Here is a 25,929-nt window from a genome sequence, read left to right on the forward strand (position 1 = left end):
AAAGAATAGCTAGTGGAGATTGTAAAGTTGTCGACAATACGTCATCAAAAATCAAGTCCAGTGTGTGGGAGAAATTTGGAGTTATCTGAAGAAAATATTGTGAAAGGCTTTGCTGCAAACATGTTCGTGTTGGATAGTCGCAAATGTGGAACTTCATCCCTGAGGAATCACGCAGAAACTGTGGTAAGAATTTTTAAGAATATTTTTCAGATTTAACACTGCTAAGTACAGTATGTGTGGTGTGCAGGGCGTGTTTGAACCCAAAATGGTCAGATGTAGGCTAGACGAAATTGCGTGGCATATAGTGTTGTAGCCGCATCTGTTCGATTGGTAAAATGTGATAAGGCTACTCAGTTTTGTGGTAACGTTAGCCATGTTCTTCATGCATCGGCCTTTTGACAGCTTCGGCTGAAGTTGTCCTTGTGTTAATTGTCGTGTAATAACTTCTGTATGACCTGGCAATAAACATTTTTGTAAGTGTGTAGATAATGTGATTGGCTAAACTGATTTTATTTCGGGTGCGGGTCGAGTGTCGGTTCTATTTTAAGCGGGTCGGGTGCAGATTTTTATTAGTGCTGTTGTCGGAAAACGGGGCGGGTGCGGATTTACAAAATCGGACCCGTGCAGGACTCTGGTGTACACATAAATCTCTGACCCATCGTCTTCTTCGTTGAATATCTGTCACTCTATATACGTCATCTGGTATAATTGAAACGTTTGGCTATGAGCTAGTACAGGCGCATTTGATAGACATTTGTAGTGCCCAATAAACGGCTCTGGGCATATTTTTTAAGATATGTCAGTGCTTTCAGGTAAAACAGCTCAAACGTGCATTTTAGTCTGGGACTACAGGCGTAAGCTTTGCCTGTGAAACCCGGGGTATATGTTGCAACTTGTATAGAATTATGCCAATGTTAGTTGTGTTGGACAGAGGATTAACCCTAAACCAACAGGTTGTGTAACAGTGCCACACAGGGTGAAAAGTAAGTTGACATTATTAGGCATAAGAGTATTTCTAAAGGAAAGGTCAATAATTTGTTAGAGTGCAAAAGGATCATTATGGGTCACATGAATGTAACTCTAATGTCTCTCCATGATGACAATCCATTAGTTTTTCATGTAGGTAGGTATACAGAATTTTATATGAATACATATGCAATGTTTGCTCTGTTTAATATATAATATGTTTGCTCTTTTAAATTGCTGTTTGGTAGAGCAGTGGTAAATATATGTTGTTATATATGGTATATAAGTTATTGTAAGTTTAATTTTTAATCATGCACTGCAATGAAAACACCATTTAACCAATTGATTAAATATAACGCAGCTTACAAATACAACTAAATAAATAGCACGTGTCATTTTTTTTCATATTCTTTCTTTTAAAACATGTCATCTTTTCCTGTAATTACAATGTTACCACACTATTGACTGTCTCTTCGAGTTGTTTTGAGCATGATTGGTTATTCAGACTGTCATCCATCTGGCCAATGACAGCTATGCACGCCTTTACAGGTCAAGTTTGAACCATAGACTGTAAAAAAAGATGGACGACGCCCCTTCGCTCTCTTCCATTGATGAGAACTGAAGCCGCCAGAGTCCCGATATGGCGCTGACATATTGGAACTTGAGTCTGCGCAGTAGCGATTTCGGGACCAGACCTGCGCAGTAGTGAGCAGGAAGTAAAGCCGTGAAATCAACGCTCCGCCCTCACTCTCGCAGGGAGAGTGGATTCTGCACACTTTTTTAAAAATTGATTGCAGTACGACAAGAGGCTTGTTAAAATAAAGTATACAATCTCCTCAGTCCTCCGAAGATCCCGAAAAAAATGTCCGTTGGTGCTTCAGTGACTACTTCGCTCAGAGAACCTGTCAATCACAGCTGTCAATCATGACGTTACACCACCGCATCACGTAACTAACTAAAAACCAACTTATTTTTGAAACAGACACTTGAACTTACATCAGCATGATAAAAACGACAGCAAATGAAAGAAACCACCTTTGGAAAAAAGATATTTGAAGTGTAATTTAATTGTTTAGTTGGTCTCACGTCCCATTGAATAACACGGGGAGGCGGGACTTATGACCTATACTAGGACCAGTCACCGGGGGGCGATCGAGACGTTTTGGCTTCACTTTTCATGGCTTGTGCGGCACGCTTGGTTTGAACAGTGTTGCCAGATGTACGATAATTTTGACATCTGTATGATGTACGATCAATAATGTAAAAAATCCTATAATGTACGATCATTTCAGAACTGTGTGACACTTCAAATGATGGTCGTTGTAATAGGGCTTCTCATTGATCTAGCTGTGGATTCTACGTCTACCGGTGGAAGAACGTGTAGAGAGAGAGGGAGCGAGAGACCTTGCGTGTGTGCTAGTGTGCCTCACGAAGCGCATGTAAGGACCCAACCAATCAAATGTAAGTGCGGGCGGGCTTTTATCTACTCCCTAACCGAATCAGAACCGAACTAGTTTAATTTTTTGACTCCCAGAAATGACTTTGTGCAGGTTGGGATGTCTGTCATTTTCATGTCGTTGACTCGTGTACGATATTTTTTTCCAAATACGATAATTTTGAGCTTCTGGTACGATACTTGGACATTTCCAATCTGGCAACACTGAGTTTGAATATCCGTCTGTTGGAGTGAGTGAGTGTGTGTGTGTGCTGCTGCTGCTCAGGATCTCAGGTACTAGCCTCCTTTGGTTCTGTGGCTTTTACATTGTTTAAAACATGATTTATTTGTTACATTTTTTATTTTGAGCGAGTTGCGGGATGTAAATGGACAACGAATTTTAACAACGTATGTGTAACGGACATATTGCAATCTGCGGAAATAACTTTATTTTATTAAAAAAAAACTGCTACATCAAAATATAGTGTGTTAAATTGAGAAACGCGATTAGAGCAATATCGATATTAGTACATATTTCAATGTGTTAGGCTAATGTTTTGTGTTGCTAGCATGTGTAAATATTGTCAGCTAACTTAGTTTTTGATAAAAAATAAAATAAAACTCAGCATCGGAGCTTTACAATGAGTGAACTGAGAATATTGTGTCTTTATACAGAGAGGAACTCGAACCACACTCCTTGACTCTAGAAGAATATGCAAAATAGGCTTTTGAAAATTGTTGATCGCGGGATATAGTAGCAGCTAGGCCTACCGATCAGTCAAAATGATGAATCGTCATAATATGTTTGAGCTGGTGAGTAAAATTTTGCAAGCTTTTGCAAATGTCTCTTTTAGTAAGTAACTACAAATAGCTAATTATATTGCTGTGTATGTGTGTGTTTCCCTCATTATCCAGGAATTTTGGTAATAAATATTATCCAGCCACACGATCTTCAGTTGAGGTGAGTATATGGCAGGATTCCCAGGGTCCTTGAGTAAATATTGATGGAAACCCTATTTTTTGGATGAGCTGTTCTTTTAAGGACATGTTCCCAGGGTCCTTTGCTAAATTAACCATGGTTTTTAAAGTAAAAGTGTAGAAACCATGTTTTTATGGTGGATTGATTACAATAATTTATTACCATTTAGTTAGTGTAGCAAAACCATGGTTAATGTTAGTAAGGGTTCTCCAGATTTATTTAACACGTAAGGAATACATTAAAAAAATGGTCCTATGTCACCCAGATCAATAATAGTCTGTTAACACACATTAACACACTTTTTAACTTTTTTTTAAGATCAAGCTTTGGAACAATTATTACGGAGCAGAACAGGCACCAACAGAGAAACAAGTCCATCACTAGTAAGTATCCACTGCAGTATATAAAACCAATTGTAAAGGCACAATGCACTCCAAAATAAAAATGATCTCTTTTTCTCTCTCGTGCCATCCCAGATCTATATCTGACTTCCTTTCCACAGAGATTTTTAGAAAAATTATCCATTATTGTAAGCCAATATAATGCAAGTGCATGCTCCAGAAATTATATACAGCCTACAAACAGCCTGCTGTGTTTTTAATAAAGGCCTTCTGAAGTGAAGCGATGCATTTTTGTAAGAAATATATACATATTTAAAACTTTAGCGACTAAATAACTAGCTTCTGAAGGACGGCCGTACTCATCGATTTACAGCGAAAGTGAGAAACTGACCAGGGGCCGTATTCACAAAGAATTTTAAGGCTAAAAGTAGCTCCTAACTGGCGAATTTAGGAGCAACTCCTAAAAATAATGGGCGTGTCACTCGTAACTTTAGGACTCCTCATTTTTTTGAGTAATTCACGAAGCATTTTAGCCCTAAAAGTAGCACCTAAGCCTGGGACAGCTTAAAAGAAGTCGAGAGGACTCCTAACTCACTAAGACCTATTCACAAACCGCTTTTTGTGGCATTTCACGTTGCGATGTTTTGAAATGCTTATGCGGCGGCTACAGGAGCTTCCAATCGTGAGGGAACAATTTTGCATTGTATGCATAACTAGGGATGCAATAACGCCACCAACAACAACCAAAACTAGGCTACTCATTGCATGTAAAATAATTGTAACGTTTCATTGTGAATCAAATTAAAATGTTCAAACGTAGGCAGAGGCATATAGTGACAGATTAATTCAATAATGTTGCAAAGATATTGCATCAATCCATATGTTTCAGTAGGCTACTAGGCTATTTGTTTGGCCTTACTCTTTATTCATTTAGGCAATTTATTCAGTTATTCATCATCTTCCGTCCTTCGCACTACTTGTGTAGCGCACGCATTCTCAGACCTGTCACCTGTCACTCATCATCGTAGGGGAGGTGTTTGGAATCATTCCCGCGTTACAATCATCAGCCAATAAAGGTGGTCACTTCAGTCAAGCTCGTGCATGAGTAATGACGTCATCCATAGCAACGAAGACTCACTCTTAGTTTAGGAGTTGTCATTTTTCTTTACTAAGAGTAGGTCTGAAAGGCGTTGTGAATAACTTTTAAGAGAAAACTCCTAACTAAAATCTTTTAGCGCGATTTATGAGTACTCCTAGTGGTAAGATAAAATGCTTTGTGAATACGGCCCCTGACGCACAGCGTATTGAAGAACGCGGAAGTGCAGAGGATGGAGAAAAACAAAACACCAGTCATGAATTAGAAGTCTAAAACGAGAATTTTTAAAGAGAAATGTGGGAGGAGCTTGAATTTATTGCCTAGCCCTGTTTGTTTGAACCGCGAGAGCAGTCAAAGCTTACGCTACTCCTACGTCATACATCGTCAAGAGTTACTCTTTGGGCGTAATCCGACTTGCATATATGGCTGTCTGCCGGAAGCTAGTTATTTTAGTCGATAAAGTTATAAATATGGATATGTTTCTTACACGAACGCATCACTTCACTTTACCTTTCGCCTTTATTAACCCCCCAGAGCCGTGTGGATACTTTTATCATGGAATTATCATTAAAATCCCACAGGGAGCTACAGAATAAGAAATCTTTGAAGTCCACTTTTTTACTGTCTGTTTCCATCAGTAAAATGACAGTTTTTTTTCCTTTTCAGAATTGTGAGGCAGAAGCACACAACTGCAAGAAAATATCAAAATTGTGAGCTGGCTTTTTTTACTCCCCTCAGAATTCACCCTTTGAGGGAGTTTGACAGGTGTTTATTTTTTACATTTCTTTAAAAAAATTACACAATTTAAACATTGAGACTTTGTTTAATATCAAAAGTAACCTGCTCTGTCTTGTCTCTGCGCGTTGACCATTTTTTCTTTGATCCACAATGTATTTTTCATTGCGTGACAACGTGATGTGTGGCGTGAGAGCGCCATGGCTTGTTGGACATAGCAACTGTAACTAAAGGGGGCGGGTCTTTGCAAATGGTCAATTGGACTTGATAACTTGCAATTGTAACTTTATATCTCACAATTCTGAGAAAAAACTGTCACGGTTGATGAATTCATTGACTCTTCCTTGCGCTGTGTTTATGTGTGTGTGCAGGAGTGTGTGTGTCGGCATGGTCGCTGATGATCCTCCGGGAGAATCAGCGCCAGCTGATTCGAATTACTAGTGCCCAGAGCCATACAGAGAAAGAGTTGCGACACTCCCATAGACCTCCGTTGTAAAAAATGGTGGCGCTTTTAACCGCCTACTTCTGGGATTTGAAGATCGGATTAGTTCCAAACACTGTCATTTGGGCGTTGGACCCCATTCACTTACATTGCTGCGCGTCGAGTAGTTCCAGAGTTAAGTTGCTGAAATATCGACCTCTTTTGAATTGTCAACTGTCTATATTGTATCAGAGGACCTTTGCGATGCTTATACTGGTCTTCATTTGTATATGCACAGCGTAATTATTTATATTTTATCTTGGTTGTTTCAACCAATTTTCCAGCATTGCCTGCTAGCTAGTTAGCTAGTGCGACTTCGCCAGCTGTGAAGGTAGCATCTAATTAGTTCGGTAATGAATCGCTACCACCTTTATAGCAACTTTTATTTAATTGAATTTTTGGGATATACTAACTTTGCATTATGTGACGTGTTGGCTGTACTTAATTTGTATCAGAGCCCATCTCAGATACTCATTTACTTTGAGGAAACTTTGTATTGTAATATCCACACTAGTTTAATGATTGTTCTTCAAAAGTATATTCAGTAGTCTTAAAACAAATAGTAGACTACTTGACAGGCTACTCTACAGCAGTGAATCAAGGATGAGCCTAAAACGTGGTCATGCATCCAAAATGGTAAGAAGATTTTTTTAACAAGAATTTTAACAAAATAAACACTGCAATATAATGTTCTCAGAACATTTTTAGAACAAAAAAATTCTAGCTGGGAAGTCGCTAAAGGGGTCTGAAAAGTCGCTAAATCTAGCGATATAGGCGCCAAGTTAGCAGCACTGGTCTGAGCAGCAGGAGGCAGGGGAAACAACGATCTCTGAGATTTTGAATTTGGACTGCAGTATCTATTTCAACCACTAGCTGTCATTCTTACAGACCGCACCTTTAATGTCTTCTTTTATCTTCAGTTGATCTTGTCTATGCCTGTTGCTGGAAGTCAGTTGTATGTTTGGAGAACGTTTTTATAATGAAAATCTGTTAGCTGGGTGTGCCTCATACTGTGAGCTCACCATGAGACACCACTGTGATAGTGTTGAGAAACAGGAAGTAGAATCTCCCCCCAGTAAACGTTATTCGAATCACCTCCTCTCAGCCTGCTCAACATTTTGAATTCACAATGAGCTCACATATTACTATTGTCACTGTGATCATCGTATGATCTCACGTGTTGACTGGGTACGCACCACTCATCACGCTGAGTTACGCAAACCTCACCACAGGCTTCTACATGCCACATATTTGGACTGCCTTCAAATTCAGTTTCAACCTGTTTTGTCATGTTTTCAGAACTTAGAGTGTTACAGTTCCTGCAGTTTCAACTCTACATTGAGCTCCTTCCAGTGAAGCGAAGTTATAGCACTGTCTGCCCGAAGAAAAGCAGAAGTAGAGGAGAAACCTTCAACATTGATGTTAGTTGTATTATTTTTCGGGTCATTGAGAAGAGCTGGCTAAAAAAAAAGAAGATTTCCACTATCAGGCCTATGAGCAGTGGTGTAGTCTACGTGATACGCAGGTATACGCCGTATACCCACTAGAAAAGGCCAAGGATTTGCGTATACCCACTTAAAAAAAGCGTGAGGATACGTATCAACTTCGTTTTGTGTCAGAACTTTCACACTTTCATTCATAAATTCATCCCGTCTGTGTTTGCGAAGCGACGGATCGAATCGCGGAATCCAGTCACAAATGGAACTTGCTATATAAAGCAGAACGTCACGGAATTTGGCTATTTTTGAATGAATAAATCAAAAGTAGCTGCTGTACAATGAATCAAATCTTGATATGGACTAGTGTCTATGAATATTAAAGCTAAAAGAGACTGCAATTGTTCTACGCGTCTCTGGGAATGAGCGCTCAGTGTGTGCTCCACTACACACACACACACAGAAGCACGCGTGACTCACGCTCGTGGTGTTTTCAGCATTTTACTGTATTGAGACATGATGTAAGCTACACATGTGCATTTCATCGCAGAGCTGCTATGAGAGTCACTTGATGAGAATTTCACCATTTCATTTGATAAAACTATCGTCATTCATTCGTTTCATATACACACAGAAACTGTTATGTCTTTACGACAGCCTGTCAAAATAAAAGTTCTGTATAACTTGAAGAAATTATAACAGAAATATATTACTATTGCACAGAGTATACTTCAGGCCTAATAATAATAATAATAATAATAATAATAATAATAGTTTATTAAAACACACAGAAACTCAAATGTCTACAACCCACCAAAATAAAAGTTCGGTCTAACTCAAATTAATTAGATAGAAATTGCACAGTAAAATGTATTTTAAAATAACATTTTTTTTCAAAAACACCATTTCTAAAAGTAAATTTGTATTTGTGCCTATAATGTTTTTTTTTTTTTAAATTGTTGAAAATTGTCAACTGATAAAACCTGTGCTTCAGGGACCATATTCATATAACATCTAAGGCTAAAGGTAGCTCTTAACCAGTGTTGGGTAAGTTACTTTAAAATTACATCATTACAAAAGTAACTAATTACCAGGGAAAGTAACTATTGCGTTACTTAAAAAATTTTTTTTTAAAAAGTTTAAATATAAGAAATTTCTTGGATACCCCCAATATGAAATGTTAAATGAATTAAATGGACACTAAATAGAACATGCTTCTTAAGAAATGTACCAAAAATAAATAAATAGTAATAGAAAATATAGCCTACATACACATACACTAGTGCATATCATTAAAATGATAAAACACACACCTTTACAACAGGTAGACTGTATTGCCTACTTGAAGTATTTTCTTCCTCACAATATAAGTTTAACAAAAGCAAGCTCTCAATATAATACTGAACAATGTACCAACATAAATAATAATAATAAAATATAATCTTTATAATCTTTTGGGGCTTTATTTTTATAACCTACAGAGAACGTCATCATCAGAGGTTAGCCAAATTCTAGTCGTGTTTGCCGCACAACAACCGTTCAAACAAATAGCCATGTTTGAACGTTCCCTGCAGGTTATTTTGGAGTTTATGGTAGGCTATATAAACTAATTAAAACATTGCATATGATACCAATATGCTACAGAGATTATTCTAATGCTGAAATGTGTAATTTATTTATAAATAAAGTATTTATGCTCGTTGCGCTCGGACACATTCGGTCTCTGTCGCGCACTGTCGAGCGCGCTGGCTCGCGGCATTCGCCTCGCTTTTGTCCAGTCCGGCGCCTCATAAACACACACACACACACACACACACACACAGAGAGAGCCCACTCGGATGAAAACCGCTTCAGTGAGCTCAATTATAGTAACGCCGCATTTTTATTGACAGTAACGGCAACGGCGTTGTAACGGAGGAAACAGTAATTAGTTTGATTACTCTTAACTGACAAAAATAACGCCGTTAGTAACGCCGTTTATTTATAACGCCGTTATTCCCATCACTGCTCTTAACTGACTGAGTTAGATGGTGATTAACACTAAACAGTAGAAAATCAGTCCAGTCTCCCCAGCTGTAAATGTCATTGGCTGTTAAAGTCTTGTGTTGCTTATAATAAATTGACATGTTGATAACACTTAGTATTTCATAATGCTCTCAATTGCATATCGATGCATACTGTATGCATTAGTGAGTGTGGTGGTGCTTATGGGGTGACGCTCTGGGATGGGTGAGTATGCGACGGCGGCGACGGCGGCGGCGGCGGGGGGGGTTGGGTTTGTTATATTAGAGTATACTCACTACAAAAAACTAGACTACACCACTGCCTATGAGGGATTCTCAAAGTTACCCATTACACTTTGAAATGTTTGGAAGTAAAACTGTCCTAAAATTAAAGTCTGTAGAACAGATGTCATATTAGTCATTGTTTTATGTACATTTCAAATGGTTATATTTATTTATTTATTTATTTAATCAGGGACAGTACACATTAATAGTACATAACAATATGTAAAATGTGCCAGATACCCAACACTGGCTAATTTTCATCCATTGTCGCTGTTAATCTTCAAGCACCTCCTGAATCAGTCAACAATTATCAACAATTCCTAAAAAAAAATTTAATTTCTTAATGCTTTGTAATGTTTGGAAGTAAAACTAAAATTAAAACAGTGTACAACATATACTGTAAATACTTAGACACAGTGCTCACAGGCAGTGGCGGCTGGTGCTAAAAAAAATTGGGGGGGGCGCAACAAACTGAATTATTAATCCAGGACTGAATGTAGGCTAATTGTTAAATAACAATTTAACAGTGATAATAATGTAGCTATCATTAGCCTAAAGTTTAGCTAACACTTCAGCCGGTAGGGTTGGGAAATAGCCAATTGCCAAATAAATCTGAATTTTTGGGCTAAATGGCGATGTATGGTTTAATCTGAGTTAAATTTAATTATTATTTTTCTATTTGAATAAAAAAAAACTGTAGGCCTATTTAATTTAAAAAAAAATATTTAATATCCTGATCAATATTGTCCTACAAACAATGTTCATATTGAAGGTTATAAAAACAAACATAGTTTTTTGCCCTTGCTGTCTATCTGCAGTCTATCCAAAAAAGGGGTCAAATCACATTACATTCTAACATTGCAACATTACAATCTAAAAACAAAATAGTGCTTTTTAAAGAAGTAGTTCAATTTACTAAACTTAAAATAAAAAACAAAACAAAGCTAATATCATAAAAATACAGATGTAGGTTTGAAATTCTCTAGCACATTTATGTTCACCAACAACAACAAATATTCAACAACAAATATTTTAGCTAAATATATTTATAATTTACTAATGTAGGCTATATTTTAGTCAGAATAATTGCGCTCCTATTCTGTTGCGCTCCGTCTGTTCGGCACGCATGCACGCGGCGGCGCTCGTTCACGGAAGTTTAGCTTGCAGAAAGCTCGCCCACTCATGACAGCAAACTGGAAAATATTGACTTTCTAACATTTACAGATGGAGAATATGTCCGTGAAATTTAGGTTATGCACTGAGGAAATTATTGGATGTCACTTCAGCTTATGGCTAAATATTATTAGAGGTATATTTGTTTCCACCAATCGCTGCACAAGTGAAGTTTACGTATGATGACGAAAGCACGTTTGTGCGAGCCCTCCCGGAACCCATAGAGAATGCATTGCAGTGCCTGCAGTTCGAAAAAAAAAATCTTTGAATGTAAGTCTATGGGAACATAGTGAAATCGCCCATCACAGAATGTGACTTGGCGCTGATTGGACTATATCCAGAGGCAGAACAACAGTGAGTGACTGCTAGTGTAACTGTGGTTGAATGAGATTGTGATTGAAAAAGTCCCTTTCACAATTTGGTGGTGCGTCGCCCGATCGCCCTAATGAAGAAACCGCCACTGCTCACAGGGTATTTTATAAGGTACACCTTGCTAACACTAGGTAGTCACCGTCAGAAGATGGTACACTGTGGTCATAAAGGGATGGACATGGTCAGCGACAATACTCAGGTAGACTGAGGTGTTTAAACAATGCTCAATAAGTACTAAAGGGCCCAAAGTGTGCCAAGAAAATATCCTCCACACCATTAAAACCACCAGCAGCCTGAACCGCTGATACAAGGCAGGATAGATTCATGATTTCATGTTGTTTACGCCAAATTTTGAACCGACCATCTGAATTTTGCAGCAGAAATCCAGACTCATCAGACCAGGCAACGTCTTTCCAACCTTCTATTGTCCGTGTGAATTGTAGCCTCAGTTTGCTGCTCTTATCTGACAGGAGAGGCACAGGTGTGTTTCAGGTGTGGCACAGGTGTGCTTCAAGTCAATCAGTCAGTCATTGAGCAGTGAAAAGTCAGTTTCAAGAAGAAGGCAAACCTTAAAAATGGGTCTCGTCAAGCAAGTGATCTTGGTTTTGATCCTTTACTTGTAAACTCTTCAAACTAGATCGGTGATATATTGGACCTGTCGCCACCTTCGTTGTGAATATAACCATCCTTCCAGTTTTTCATAGCCTCCTGCAGTTCTCGTTAGACACCAACAAAGTTAGTACCATTGTCTGAACAGATTTTAACAGCTTGTCCTCGACGTGCATTAAATTGTCTTAATGCGTGGATGAATGAGTCAGTTTCAAGTGTAAGACCCAACATCTAGCTACAGTACATGAGTGCCTCAGGGCTCAGTGCTTGGACCACTTCTCTTCTCCATCTACATGACATCACTAGGATCTGTGATTCAGAAACATGGCTTTTCCTATCACTGCTACGCTGATGACACACAACTCTACCTCTCATTCCAGCCTGACGATCCGATGGTAGCTGATCGTATCTCAGCCTGCCTGACAGACATTTCTGGCTGGATGAAGGACCACTACCTTCAACTAAACCTTGCGAAGACAGAGTTACTCGTGGTCCCGGCCAACCCAACACTTCAACACAACTTTACCATTCAGCTAGACTCGTCATCCATAACTCCATCTAGGTCAGCCAGGAACCTTGGTGTAGTAATTGATGATCAATTGAACTTCACAGACCACATTGCTAGAACTGCCCGGTCATGTAGATTTGCCTTGTACAACATTAGGAGGATCAGGGCCACCTACGCTACTCAACTCCTTGTCCAAGCGCTTGTTTTATCCAGACTTGACTATTGTAACGCTCTCCTGGCTGGTCTTCCAGCTTGCAAAGTCAAACCTCTGCAACTGATCCAGAACGCCGCAGCTAGAGTGGTCTTTAATGAGCCGAAAAGGGCACACGTCACTCCTCTCCTCACAAAATTGCACTGGTTGCCAGCTGCCGCTCGCATCAAATTCAAGTCACTGACGTTTGCCTACAGAACAACCACTGGTTCTGCTCCCTTTTACTTTAACTCTTTACTTCAGACTTGCGTGCCATCCAGGAACTTGCGCTCTACAAGTGAACGACGTCTTGTGGTGCCATCTCAAAGAGGCACAAAATCTCTTTCTCTGACCTTTACCATGACTGTTCCTTGCTGGTGGAATGATCTGCCTAACTCAACCAGAGCTGCTGAGTCCGTAGCCATTTTCAAGAAACGGCTGAAGACGCACTTGATCCAGTAATACTAACACTTTCTCTACTACTCTATTCTATTCTGTTCTAAAAAAAAAAAAAAAAAAAATTCTGCGTTAGATTAAACTGAGAAGGGTCATAGCACTTGCATATTGTTGTCCTACTGTTAGTTAAACTGCTTCTATTGTTCTCATTTGTAAGTCGATTTGGATAAAAGCATCTGCTAAATGAATAAATGTATGAAGCTGCAACTTCAAGGTCAATATCCCTTACAGTCAAACATGTGAACATTACTTCATAACGTTTTACAGCGCTTTTCGTTTTACTTCAAAGAGAACGAAGCAGTCCACTCCAACGGGTGAATGGCAGTTTGTCAGGAGTAACTCTGTCTTGCGGCAAATCTGCTGATGACCCGTGATTCCATGAAGACGTCTGCAGACTACAAGACTACACACTTGGACAAAAGTCTTCTCATAGCCGTGCTAGCACTAGGGATCCAATATATCTATCACAGATTAGCCAGCATATAATTTCATCCACAATGTCCAACATCATGATGAATTTGCTGCAGAATTAAATCTGAAATATGTAGATCATTGACCACTATTACTGTATGTTTAACTTCTTCAGGCATCATTGCATTTTCAAGATGTCCAACAACTCCAACATGATATCTGAGTGAAGAACTGGGTTAAGTCTATTGAGTTCACTACTATATCTCTTCTTCTGGCAAAAACAAATAATTTCCAATTCAGCCTTTAAAAGTTCTAGGTTCTAGAACTGATCGTTCTAGGCTGATCCCTGGAGCATATGATCACAACGGTGTTATTAGAATGTGCATTGTGTGACCAACTGCTAAAATTCAAAAGCGTTTTTGGCGCAATTGCTGGCGCTGAGCCTGACGGTACTGATCCACTTGTCCGTGCGACACTTCTGTCGTGCTGCACTCCACTATATTCCTATGGGTGACGTCAAGCGACTTTGATGCACCCGCAAAGCATTCCGGGAAGGTGGCACTTCATTTGGAAAAATGCTGCGCGTCAAAAAGCTGGCCGATGCCCATCTTTATGCAAATGAATTCCATTGAACGCGACTATCCAATAGAAGTAGAGCATATGGAGACGGGGGGAAGTCTCTCGCAGGTCCTCTGTTCTAATATGCAACATTTCCCGCTCTGTCAAAACCACGCCCATAGAGGTGAATGCCCATCAAAGTACAAATGTGGGGAGGCGTCGCGACACCATGCGACAATCGTGTTGCAAAAGTGGATCAGTACCGTCAGACAGACGCGCCGCGTCCTGTGCTTGTCATATATCACAACTATGCAGTGCTTTCAACCACATAATGTTTATTTTAGATTTCAGTCATTTAAACCCATATAAGCAGCAGCAAAACGATACTATAGAGTTTGTGAAATACACACTGATGTTTATGGAAGCGGCAATAATAATCCTTTTCATTATTATTAATAATGGATATATTTCATTATTCATCTTGCGAATCTCTGATCCCTTCCTAACAAAAAGGACAAACTTCTTCTCCTCACCTCTTCATCTCACAAGGATTTTTTTTAAACTCTACTGCTTTGTGCTTCACTGAAACCTGGCTGAGTGAAGCCATACCGGACAACGCATTACATTTGCCGGACTTCCAGCTGTTCCGAGCGGACCGCTTCACGGAGCTAATGGGGAAAACGAGAGGTGGTGGATTGTGTTTCTACATAAACGAAAGTTTGTGTTTAGATGCTTCAGATGTAACAACACTGAAGAAGATGTATGTCAAAATGTAAATGTAAATGTAAGATGTGCTCTCCTAATTTAGAGGCCCATTTCATAAAGTGTAAACCTGTCTACTCACCGCGGGAGTTTTCCTTTTTCATTCTCGTGAATGTGTACATACCTCCAGACGTGTGTGTGAGCGCGGCGCTACAGCAGCTGGCTGAACAAATAGCTGAAACGAAACAAAGGTACCCAGACTCTCTTTTAAACATTCTTGGGGATTTTAACAAAGCAAATCTCTCCTGTGAACTGCCAAAATACAGACAGCAGTGGTCCATGTTACGTCCCACCAGAGACAGTAATATACTGGACCACTGTTAAACCACAATAAAGAATGCATATCTCTCCGTTCCACGGGCAGCTTTGGGGCTCGCTGATCACTGTTTGGTTCATCTAATACGACCTACCTTTACAGAAACTGAAATCAGCTAAACCTGTAATAAGGACTGTAAAAAGATGGACTAATGAAGCAGAGCAGAATCTACAGGCCTGCAATATACTCTGGTCAGGAGCTGAAGCCTGCACTGGGTTCTGGTCAGGGGCTGAAGCATGCACTGGACTTTGGTGACATATCCATTATCATGCCAATCTCTCCAGAGTTGTCATGACAGAACTATACAATATGAAATTTGACAATACTGAGTCAAAAGCAGACGTTGACTGATATATTTATTTATCAGAGAAAATGAATCAACCTCTTATGTCTGTACCATTTTGTTTTGTGACTGTACTGTATATGCCAAATTTGGGTTGTGCATGTTTTCTACATGCCACTTAATTTACTGCATACCAATAGTGTAATCTTTAACCATGGGTCACAAAAGCTCTCTTCAACCATCTCACACTACGTGCATTGTTTCATTTCCTAGAGGACAACTTAAGACAGCTCTCTACAACACGTCATAGACACTTATGAAACACCATGGACCAAGACTCAGAGCGTAAGTAGTTACCACAGTAAAAGCAGAGATATTCATATGAAAAAAAGTCTGCATTACACTGGTTAAAAGTGAAGGGCCCAAATAAGTAGTTGCTACACTATAGAATATAACGTTCTCTTTCGTGGTCACTACGAGTTACGTCAGTGACGACGAATGGGGTTTCGCTTAGAAAGCCTCTCATCTTCGAGTATATAAAACGAGCCAATGGCAAGAAAATGCCATGGGACTGCGGAATTTGCATAGCGTAAGTCCGCCCCACGTCATGGGTATATAAGGAAGTACGCTGGCAACATGCAGATATGTTTTTCGCTTCAGAGCCAAGAGTTCTCTTCACTCCTGCAAGCCATTGTGAATCATTTTCACTCTTCAGTGTGTTGGTGTGCGAGATCGTATTGCCTACTGCTGATCTGTGCAGTGATCTGCCGACAGTGTGTGTGTTTCTCTCGGGGCGCTTTAGCACTCTGATGAGCTTTTTCCTCTCTCTGAAAGAGCTGCACGCGGCATGTCTTTTTCAAGATGGCTCGCCCGTGTATTTTCTGGATGTGGGTGCGTGACTCATCTGTCTAACGGTCACGAGCGCTGTTTCGCGTGTTGGGCTTAATCACGCTCGGCATCGCTCGTGGATGAGTCATGTTGAGGTTGAGGACTGCGCCCAACAGTCTTCGACCCTCCCCTGAAGCGGACTGAGGCCTTCTGCACCAACGGTCATCCGTCTGTGCAGTCTCCTTAGTCTACTTCCCGCCAAGGCCGCCTCCCTGCGGCTCCTCCCCTCGAGCCTTCACCGGCCCCGAGCAGGAGGAGGATGCAGGAGGGTGGCTTTGCCCGTCTCCGCCCCTTAGCTGGCCAAACGCCGGGATAAGCAGCACTCTCGAGACGGGCAGCTTGGAGTTATGGCTCAGATCTTCTTAGGAGCTGGTAGCAGGGCCACTCCTTCCCACGGTGGAGGGCCGGGGGAGAATCTCTTGTTTTAAGAACTGATGCCCCTTCCTCCGAGCCCCAAGAGGCTGTGAATGACAGTGCGTGCCGCTCACTGGCTGCTCGCCAGAGCACGCCCATGTGGAACGCTGACCGTTCCCCCGCACTGGGCCGCTATGCCACCCACGCCTGTGCTGGTCATTCTGCCTCGCTGCACCACTGAGGGTACGTCTGTAGTCCGCATGATCCCGCCGGTACAGTTTTTGGGAGCCTGGCTAGTGCTTCCCAGACTGTCCCGCTGGGTCGCGAGGATCATCAGGCTCGGCTACGCGATTTAGTTTGCACGATCTCCTCCCCGCTTTGGGGAGTCCGCTTCTCTATGGTCGGTGGCAATGCCCCTGTCATGAGAGTGGAGGTCGCCACCCTACTGGCGAAGGGTGCGATCGAGACTGTCCCTCCAGCCGAAATGAAGTCCAGCTTCTCAGCCCCTACTTCATTGTACTGAAGAAATCCGGTGGGATACGACCAATCCTGTACCTGCGCGTCTTTAACTGCTACCTTCACAGGCTGCCGTTCAAGATGCTCACGGCCAAACGCATCCTCCAGTGTGTGCGGCCGCAGGATTGTTTTTTTGCCTTCGGGTCAACTGGGAGAAGAGCAACTCTGCCCCGTGCAGAGGATCTCTTCTCTTGTTATGGAGATTGACTCTGTCGCCATGTGCGCACAGCTTACGAGCGAGCGCTCGCAGTCATTGCTGACTTGCCTTCGTAATGTCGAGGGCAAGAGTGCAGTTCCACTGAAACTATTTCAGAGGCTCCTGGGACATATGACATCCGCAGCCGCAGTAACACCGCTAGGATTGCTTCATATGAGACCGCTTCAGCTTTGGCTTCGCGATCGAGTCCCGAGGTGGGCATGGCATCACGGCATGCTCTGAGTCCCGGTGACTCCGGCCTGCCATCAGACCTCCACCCCATGGATGAACCTCAGTTTTCTACGGGCCGGAGTGCCCTTAGAACAAGTTTCCTGGCATGCTGTTATATCAACAGATTCCCCCACCATGGGCTGGGGCGCCATGTGCAATGGACATGCTGCCGTGGGCTCCTGGACAGAACCCCAGCACCTTTGGCATGTCAATTGGCTCGAGTTGCTGGCTGTATGTCTCGCCCTGTACCACTTCCGTCCTTTGCTCAGGGGTCAGCACATATTAGTCCGATCAGACAATACTGCGACAGTAGCGTACATCAGCCAACAAGGTGGTCTGCGCTCCCGCCGTATGTCACAACTCGCCCGCCACCACCTCATATGGAGTCAGAAGCATCTGAGGTCGCTTCGAGCCATTTATATCCTGGGAGACCTGAACCATGTGGCCGACAAGCTCTCTCGGCTTCGGCCTCTCCCTGGAGAATGGAGACTCCATCCCGGACGGTTCAGCTGATTTGGGATCAGTTCGGGGACGCACAGGTAGATCTGTTTGCCTCCCATGACTCGTCCCACTGCAACCTGTTTTATTGACTGACCGAGGGCACGCTCAGCACGGATGTACTGGCGCACAGCTGGCCGTGGGGCCTACGCAAGTATGCATTTCCCCCAGTGAGCCTTCTTGCGCAGACCTTGCGCAAGATCAGGGAGGACGAGGAGCAGGTCATTTTGGTTGCCTCGTATTGGCACAACCGGACATGGTTCCCAGAACTAGTACTCCTCGCGACAGCACCTCCCTGGCCAATCCCTCTGAGGAAGGACCTGCTTTCTCAGGGAAGGGGCACCCTATGGCACTCACGTTCCCGATCTTGGAACCTCCACGTGTGGCTCGGACGGGACGAGGCAGGTTTGAGTAGTTGGTGGCTACCATCACTTCCGCTAGAGCATCGTCCACGTGACATGCCTATGCATTGAAGTGGAACCTCTTCGTCAACTGGTGTTCTTCTAAACAGGAAGGGTTGAAACGAAGACTGTCTCCCTCCACCCTGAAAGTGTTGCCGCTATTGCCGCACATCACGACGCAGTTGATGGTGAGTCTCTGGGAAAGCACGACCTGATCATCAGGTTCCTGAGAGGAACGAGGAGACTGAATCCTCCTCACCCTCCTCATTCCTTCTTGGGACCTCTCAGTGGTTTTAACTGCCCTGCATAGTGCTCCCTTTGAGCCTCTGCAATCAGTGGAGCTTAAGTTCCAGTCAATGAAGACAGCGCTCCTGGTTGCATTGGCCTCCATCAAGAGGGTAGGGGACCTGCAGGCATTTTTACCAGCAGCAAGGTCGACCATGCCCCCTTGGTGTGACAGCCCACTCCACTCGGAGTGTGGTTTCCTCTCGGGCTCTAGCGCATGGTGCCTCGCTAACAGACATCTGTAGAGCTGCAGGCTGGGCGACACCTAACACATTCGCGAGATTCTATAATCTCCGAGTGGAGCCAGTTTTTTCCCATGTACTCGCTTCAACTAGCCGGTACTAGATTTCTGCTCAGGTGTCTTCGCTTGCTCGCCATTCCTCTCCACCGACGGGATACGTGCGATATTCTCCTCAGGTGAGCCTCTCCGCAGGCCCTAAGTTCATCCAGCACTGTCGACGTTAACGCCAGAGTTTTGCCACTGGCAGCTTCGCGCTTGGCTAGGTGCCTCCATGTGCATGGTTCCCCCACTGGGCAACCCCCACATGTGTTTTTCCACTGTAAGCCTCTCTGAGCATGTGTCTTTCCCTTGGTAAGCCACCTTGCCACCCCTGGGGTTGAAATATTCCACCTGCGGCTGGATACCCCAGTGATACTCCATATACAGCCGCTCGGGGTCATATGTGTATTCCAAATCCACCACCTTCGGGTTGTGCATGATTGCATATTTACGCTGAGATATGCTTCCCAGTGTACCTTGGTATTCCTGTGTTAAGTAGGACTCCTTCGTCCGTGCCAGTCTCACGACAGGGAGCTCAGACTTATGCAGGGCACTGGAAGACAGCCGAGTTGGCGTGATTACACTGGGAACCCCATTCGTCGTCACTGACGTAACTCGTAGTGACCACAAAAGGGTACGTCTTGGTTACGTATGTAACCCTTGTTCCCTGAGTAGGGAACGGAGACGTTACGTCTCCCTGCCACTTCCGCTGTACCGCTGGAATGCTGGAGTTCAGTCTCGGCTCTTCAGCAAAGAAACATATCTGCATGTTGCTTGTGTACTTTCTTATATACCTGTGACATGGGGTGGACTTACGCTATGCAAATTCCACAGACCCATGGCATTTTCTTGCCATTGGCTCATTTTGTATACTCGAAGGTGAGAGGCTTTCTAAGCGAAACCCCATTCGTCGTCACTGATGTAACGTCTCCGTTCCCTACTCAGGGAACAAGGGTTACGTACGTAAACGAGACGTTCTTGAATCTTGTGAAATCATGTTCTTCCTTGTGAGCAGTTATCATGTTATTATCTCTCTACCAGGTGCTCGGTTTGTAAACGCCCACTGGGCGAATCTTGTCCAGAGAGTACAGATGGTGATGCCGATAGTGGATGAGCTGCGGTCCGGAGGCATGCTAGAATGGGAGCCGTACTGTAAGATCAGAGCAGCAGATACTAACCAGGAGAAAATGAGAGAGTTTTATAAAGTGTTGCACTCTGGAGGAGACAAGGTTAAATCTGCCTTTTATTCTAGCCTGGAAAAGCATGAGCCATCTCTGTTTAGAGACTTGGGTAAGAGCACACTAATTTTGGCTATTATACCACTAGGTGTCTAGACCTACAGTATGTACTGAGACATGTACTGTTAAAATATGTACTTTTACAGGCATTGCACAAATTGCAGAAGCTCTTGTAGAAACCTTAAATATTTTGTCTTAACTTTCCATCTTGTTAACTTATTTCTGTCAGGACCACTATCGTCAAATTCGATTGACAGTTAGCATATGTTTTGGATTGGAGGTATGGTTTAGAGCTCTGCGCGGGACTGTTTTCTTCATCCCGCTCCCGCCCGCGCACGCCGAATTTCTGACCATTACCGCCCGCTCCCGCAACGTATGTGTTACACTCCCGCCCGCTCCCGCAATATGTATGTCCACTCCCGCCCGCACCCGCAAAACTCTGAGAATTTATTCCCGCACAATAATAGAGATGCATTGATTTTGTGTCTTCTCCCGTCCCGCAGGAAAAAACACATATTTGTATTGCTATTATTAAAGAGATTCATGGGGTTGTTTGTTTCGTTTCCCTGGCCGGCATGTATTCTGGACACATACACACAAGGACAATGGAGGAAATCGAGTGTATGCTGTTTTTGGATGGTTTTGTTTTCGTTTTTGCTGTTTTTTATTCAGGATACTCTGTCTGGCGCGTGCAATGATGACAGTGAATAGTGATGATTCTCTCTGAACAATCAGCAGTCTGCCGTGTTTTCACGTCACATTTTAGTATCGCCTCAGCTTGCCCAGAACTTCGCCGGAGGTGGTACGAAAAAAAGTTCCTGGAAGCAGATACAGACAGTTACAACTTTTACACAGTGGAAAACCAAACAAAGGCGAGTCGAGCTGAGCCGAGCCGAGGCGAGCTGGTACTGTGTAGTGGAAAAGCGCCATTATTGACATCTCCAACATGTTGCTAGGCTATCTCCCGATCCTGCAGTGTTTTTTTTTAGCCGCCCATTCCCGCCCGCAGCAAAGTTCAAACCGCCCGCTCCCGCAAGATTTGCGTTGGGTCCCGCGGGACCCGGCGGGACTCAATCCCAATGCAGCCCTCTAGTATGGTTCTGTTCTTTGCAGCCTAGCATGGATAAGAGCAGGGAGAGCATCAATAACCCCCTTTAGGGTAAACAGAATAGAACCAACATGAATGTATTGCAGATGTCATTAATGTCAATATTTTAATGTACAACATAATTCGAGAATTTAGTCTGATTCAAAGAGGATTCAGAATGCCAAATCCTGACTGGATGAGAGGTGGAGCTGCGGATGGAGGAGGGTAATTTGCTCCTGAGAAACACAATAGTTGTTGATAATACTGGAGGAACTGATATATGATTGGCGTCTATTCCTATAGGTAGACGTGGATCAGCTGAGAGTCTTTGCTTTTCAAACCAGAAGTAGAAAATTGCTCTAAAAAATGCAAAAAATATCTAATTTCCACTTATGGATATATTTTATGAGTAATTTTAGTGTTTTCAATGATGTGCAGTCTGAACTTATTTGTTCCCGTCTCAAAAAATGTGTATAACTAATACTGTTAGTTTAGGGCAGTTGTGGCACAAACCTTACATTGGGTGGTGGTCTAATAAATTTGTTCAGCGATAGATAGATAGACAGAGAGTCAGCGAGATAGATAGATTGATGTAAAATGTTTAAAAATATATGTGAAAAACTTTAATCAATATATCAATTAATAAATAATGTATCAAGTGTGTCTAATGTTCTACAGGCTCCACAGGACATCACACACACTCTGAAAAAACACATTCCTCAGGTGACTGATGAATTTTATAGTAATATGTTTTAAATATTGCATTCCATCGACCTCGTAATTTAAAAAACTCTTTGAACATTGATCTTTTCTACAGAAATCAGCCCAGTGATTCATAAATATATGAAGCGGATCTTCAGCGAGTATCAGTATGTGACTGAGTATAACTCACTACCTGGTGAACATGTGCTGCTGTCTGAGCGCTTCACACAACCTCTGATCCTTCAGAAACATAGAGATCGAAAAGAGCGAGAAGAAGAGATCCGCTCCAGTGGAGAGAGCTTCCAGCAGGTCCTCAGCTCCAGGAGCAGTGGAGACTCTGTCCATCTCAACTCTCTGTTCGACCCAGATGTCAAAGGGATCAGTCCTAGTTCTGTGATACTGCAGGGAAATTCTGGAAATGGGAAATCTTTCACTGTGCAGAAGATCATGATGGACTGGGCATCTGGTGACCTCTACAAAGGGCGGTTTGATATTGTGTTCCACTTAAAGTGTAAAGAAATAAATTGCTTTCGTGACGAGAAGAGTTTGGTGGAGATCTTGAGGTGCAGTTGTAGTTTATCATCACATGAGATCTCACAGATTTTACAGCAGTCACCAGAGAAGGTGCTTGTGGTCATTGATGGATTCGATGAGCTGAAACTCACACAGGACATTAATGACACGTCGGCACACACTGATCTGCTTCAGAAAGCCCGACCTGTGGACACTCTTTGTGCCCTGCTGAGGGGTCGAATCCTGCCAGAGTCTTTCCTGCTGGTCTCCTCCAGATCTACAGCTACGGACACACTCAGTAAACTGCTCAAAGCACCTCAGCGTTTCTCTGAGATTGTGGGATTTTCAGAAAAGGGGGTGGAGGAGTACTTCCAGAAGTTTTTTCAAAATGAGAAACTTTCCAGGGAGGCTTATACATATGTGAAGGCAAATGAAACCCTCATCACTGCCTGCTCAATCCCTGTCGTCTGCTGGATCATCTGCACAACTATCCAGGAAAGATTCAAATATGGTGCTGGTGCGACAAGCGAACAGGAAACCACCACCTCCATCTACGTGGACTTTGTGTGCACTCTTCTGGAGCATCACTGCCAGGGTTTGAGTCAGTCCGTCCCGACCCTGCTGAGTAGTCTGGGTCAGCTGGCAGAGAGAGGGATGCTGGAACAGCAAGTCCTGCTGGATGAGAAAAGTGTGAATGAAACCATTTCAGACCCTGCTGGAAATCCATTATTGTGCAAGTTCCTGTTTAAGAGACGAATCTACCAGGAGACGATGTTCAGTTTCATGCATCTCAGCTTTCAGGAGTTCTTCACTGCTCTGTACTATGTCCTTTTGGATGAAGAAGAGTCCCAGAGGAAACTTAAAAGGTTTTTCGATGATATTTTCTCAAAACCAGCTGTGGTGGAATTTGCATTTGGTTTGTTGAATAAGGATGTGAGACTGACACTTGAAAAACATGGTCTGTTAATTTGTCCAAAAACACAGGCTCATCTGAAAGAATGGATTTTCAAAGAGGTTAAAGATTGTTCCTTGTCCTCGGAAAGAGTATTTTTTGTTCTTCACTGTCTCTATGAACTTCATGAAGAAGACTTTGTGAAAGAAGCAATTGAATCCTGGGAAATGATTCAGCTAGATGGTAAATTGCTCAGAAGAACAGACTGCTGTGCCCTGCTGTACTGCTCTCAGTGCTGTCAGAGTATTGAACAAATTTCTCGTTTACATTTAACATCGGAAGATTTGTCTATGATTTTGCCTGTACTTCACAAGTTTAAAAAAGCAAGGTAAATGCGTTGGTCTAAAACAGATATTTGGTTGATGTAATTAATATCTAATCTCTAATTTGCTATTGCAAGTTAAACTTAATTAATCTGTACAGTGATGTTCTGTATTTAATTTTGAAGATTGACTATAAGAGGTCCATCAGTCTCTGATCTCATTGAACTGATCTACGCTCTCGCGAGAGGACAGACCCTGAGCTCACGGCGGTAATGTTTTAAATATATTTATACATTTAATTTCTTTTATGCATATGTGCATAATCCTTTAATGTGCTTTTGTTTAACTTTTAGTTCATGTATATTTTTTCTGTGCTTTGATTTGCAGTGTTTGTGTAGACACCTACCAAATGAATCCTGTCCACTTCCATGATCTGTCAATCATCAAAGAGCTTTCCAGGTGAAGAACACGTGAATTTGTTATTCTTTTCATAAAATTGTTTTTTAATGATAACCAGAAATAATTCTATAATTAATATGTTTTGTTTAACCAATTATATCATCATCTTGTTCTCCCGTTTATCTGGCATACTTAGTCTCCGCAATCTAATAGATTATAATTCTAGTAGTAATAATGCAACTAAATTGGTCACCCAAAACAATTTAAAAAATAAGATACACACTTTTATCTTTTTTGACTATTGCTAATAATGCAAATATTGTCTGGTGCCCAACAAACCACCAATTAATCATAATTTTAAAAATAAAACAAATCACAAAAATATATTCTGAGCAATAAGTTATTGATTTATAGACACAACAACAACTTGAATCTTTTTTAATTCTATTTTTATAGTATCTACATAGAGATTTTCCTGCGTCACCATTTGGATTTGCAATCATTCAGTCTCACCTTTCCACACTCAGAGATAATCAACATCGACTGGACCAGACTTTTTCAGATAATTCACCAAAGGGATTCAGAAGCATTACTGTCATTTCTCTGTTCCTTCTCCAACCTGAAAAAGATGGAAATGACCATGAGGTGTCTAACTGAGATGTGGTCTGTTTGGACCCTCCAGATGACCCAGAACTGCCCCAGTCTAACCGAAATCACGTGAGTAACATCTGGAATCACCTCTGTCCTGTTTCTATGTGAATTTGTCTGTTGATAAAAACTGAGTATCCCATATTCAAAGGGATAGGGAAAAATTGGATTTTTTCTATCCAAAAAGGAAAATTCTGTCATCATTTACTCACCCTCATGTTTTTCCCAACCTGTTTTCCTCTGCGGAACGCAAAATAAGTTATTTTAAAGAATGCTTGTGTAACACACAGTTTCAGATCCCATGGACTTACATTGTTTGGACAAGAAATGCAATGAATCAAAACTGTTTTATTACCAGCATTATTCAAAATATCTTCTTCTGTGTTCTGCAGATGAAAGAAAGACACACAGGTTTTGAATGACATGGCAGAGTTTAATTTTCTTAGTGAACTAAAACATTATAAGGCTATGAATTAAATACACTGATCACACAGTCACTCACCTTTGAGGAATTGTCTTAGAAACCTTAGAAACACAAAATTGTTTAGTAAACAAAGGAATTATTGTATTTTTTATTATTATATTAATTTATTTTTATTATATTAATTTGTTTTATTTTATTATTTATATGTATTTTATTTATTTATTTAAATCAAGATGCTGATTAGACAGCATGATTATTGCACAGGTGTGCCTTAGGCTGGCCACAATAAAAGTCCACTCTAAAATGTGCAGTTTTATTGTAAAAAAGGTTTTAAAAAAGGCTGTTGATTGTGGCCTGTGGAATGTTGGTCCACTCCTCTATAATGGCTGTGCGAAGTTGCTGGATATTGGCAGGACTTGGAACACGCTGTCGTATACGCCGATCCAGAGCATCCCAAACACATTCGTTCATGCTGACTGCTGGAATGTTCACCGGAGCTGTTGTCCGTGATTTGAATGTTTATTTCTCTACCATAAGCGATCTCCAAAGGCGTTTCAGAGAATTTGGCAGTACATCCAACAGGCCTCACAACCACAGACCACATGTAACCACACCAGCCATGACCTCCACATCCAGCATCTTCACCTCCAAGATCGTCT

At 41.9% G+C, this 25,929-nt stretch overlaps 1 protein-coding gene across 1 annotated transcript in view; it reads left to right on the forward strand.

Moving 5' to 3' along the window:
* Window positions 1-2,658: 2,658 nt before the first annotated feature.
* The window catches only part of LOC311088958 (NACHT, LRR and PYD domains-containing protein 1 homolog), a 28,734-nt gene continuing 5,463 nt past the window's right edge, over window positions 2,659-25,929 (forward strand). The window contains exons 1-12 of the mRNA XM_084123355.1: window positions 2,659-2,695; window positions 3,077-3,214; window positions 3,317-3,362; window positions 3,699-3,763; window positions 5,484-5,582; window positions 15,669-15,740; window positions 20,086-20,334; window positions 22,048-22,092; window positions 22,187-23,864; window positions 23,985-24,068; window positions 24,187-24,258; window positions 24,655-24,915. Of these exons, the coding sequence (XP_083979481.1) occupies window positions 15,722-15,740; window positions 20,086-20,334; window positions 22,048-22,092; window positions 22,187-23,864; window positions 23,985-24,068; window positions 24,187-24,258; window positions 24,655-24,915 (2,408 nt within the window). The 5' untranslated portion in view covers window positions 2,659-2,695; window positions 3,077-3,214; window positions 3,317-3,362; ... (1 more) ...; window positions 5,484-5,582; window positions 15,669-15,721. The remainder of the gene's footprint in view (window positions 2,696-3,076; window positions 3,215-3,316; window positions 3,363-3,698; window positions 3,764-5,483; window positions 5,583-15,668; window positions 15,741-20,085; window positions 20,335-22,047; window positions 22,093-22,186; window positions 23,865-23,984; window positions 24,069-24,186; window positions 24,259-24,654; window positions 24,916-25,929) is intronic.

The sequence above is a fragment of the Abramis brama genome (assembly GCF_963993115.1).
Source record: "Abramis brama genome assembly, chromosome: 8".
In the NCBI taxonomy this organism is placed as follows: domain Eukaryota; kingdom Metazoa; phylum Chordata; class Actinopteri; order Cypriniformes; family Leuciscidae; genus Abramis; species Abramis brama.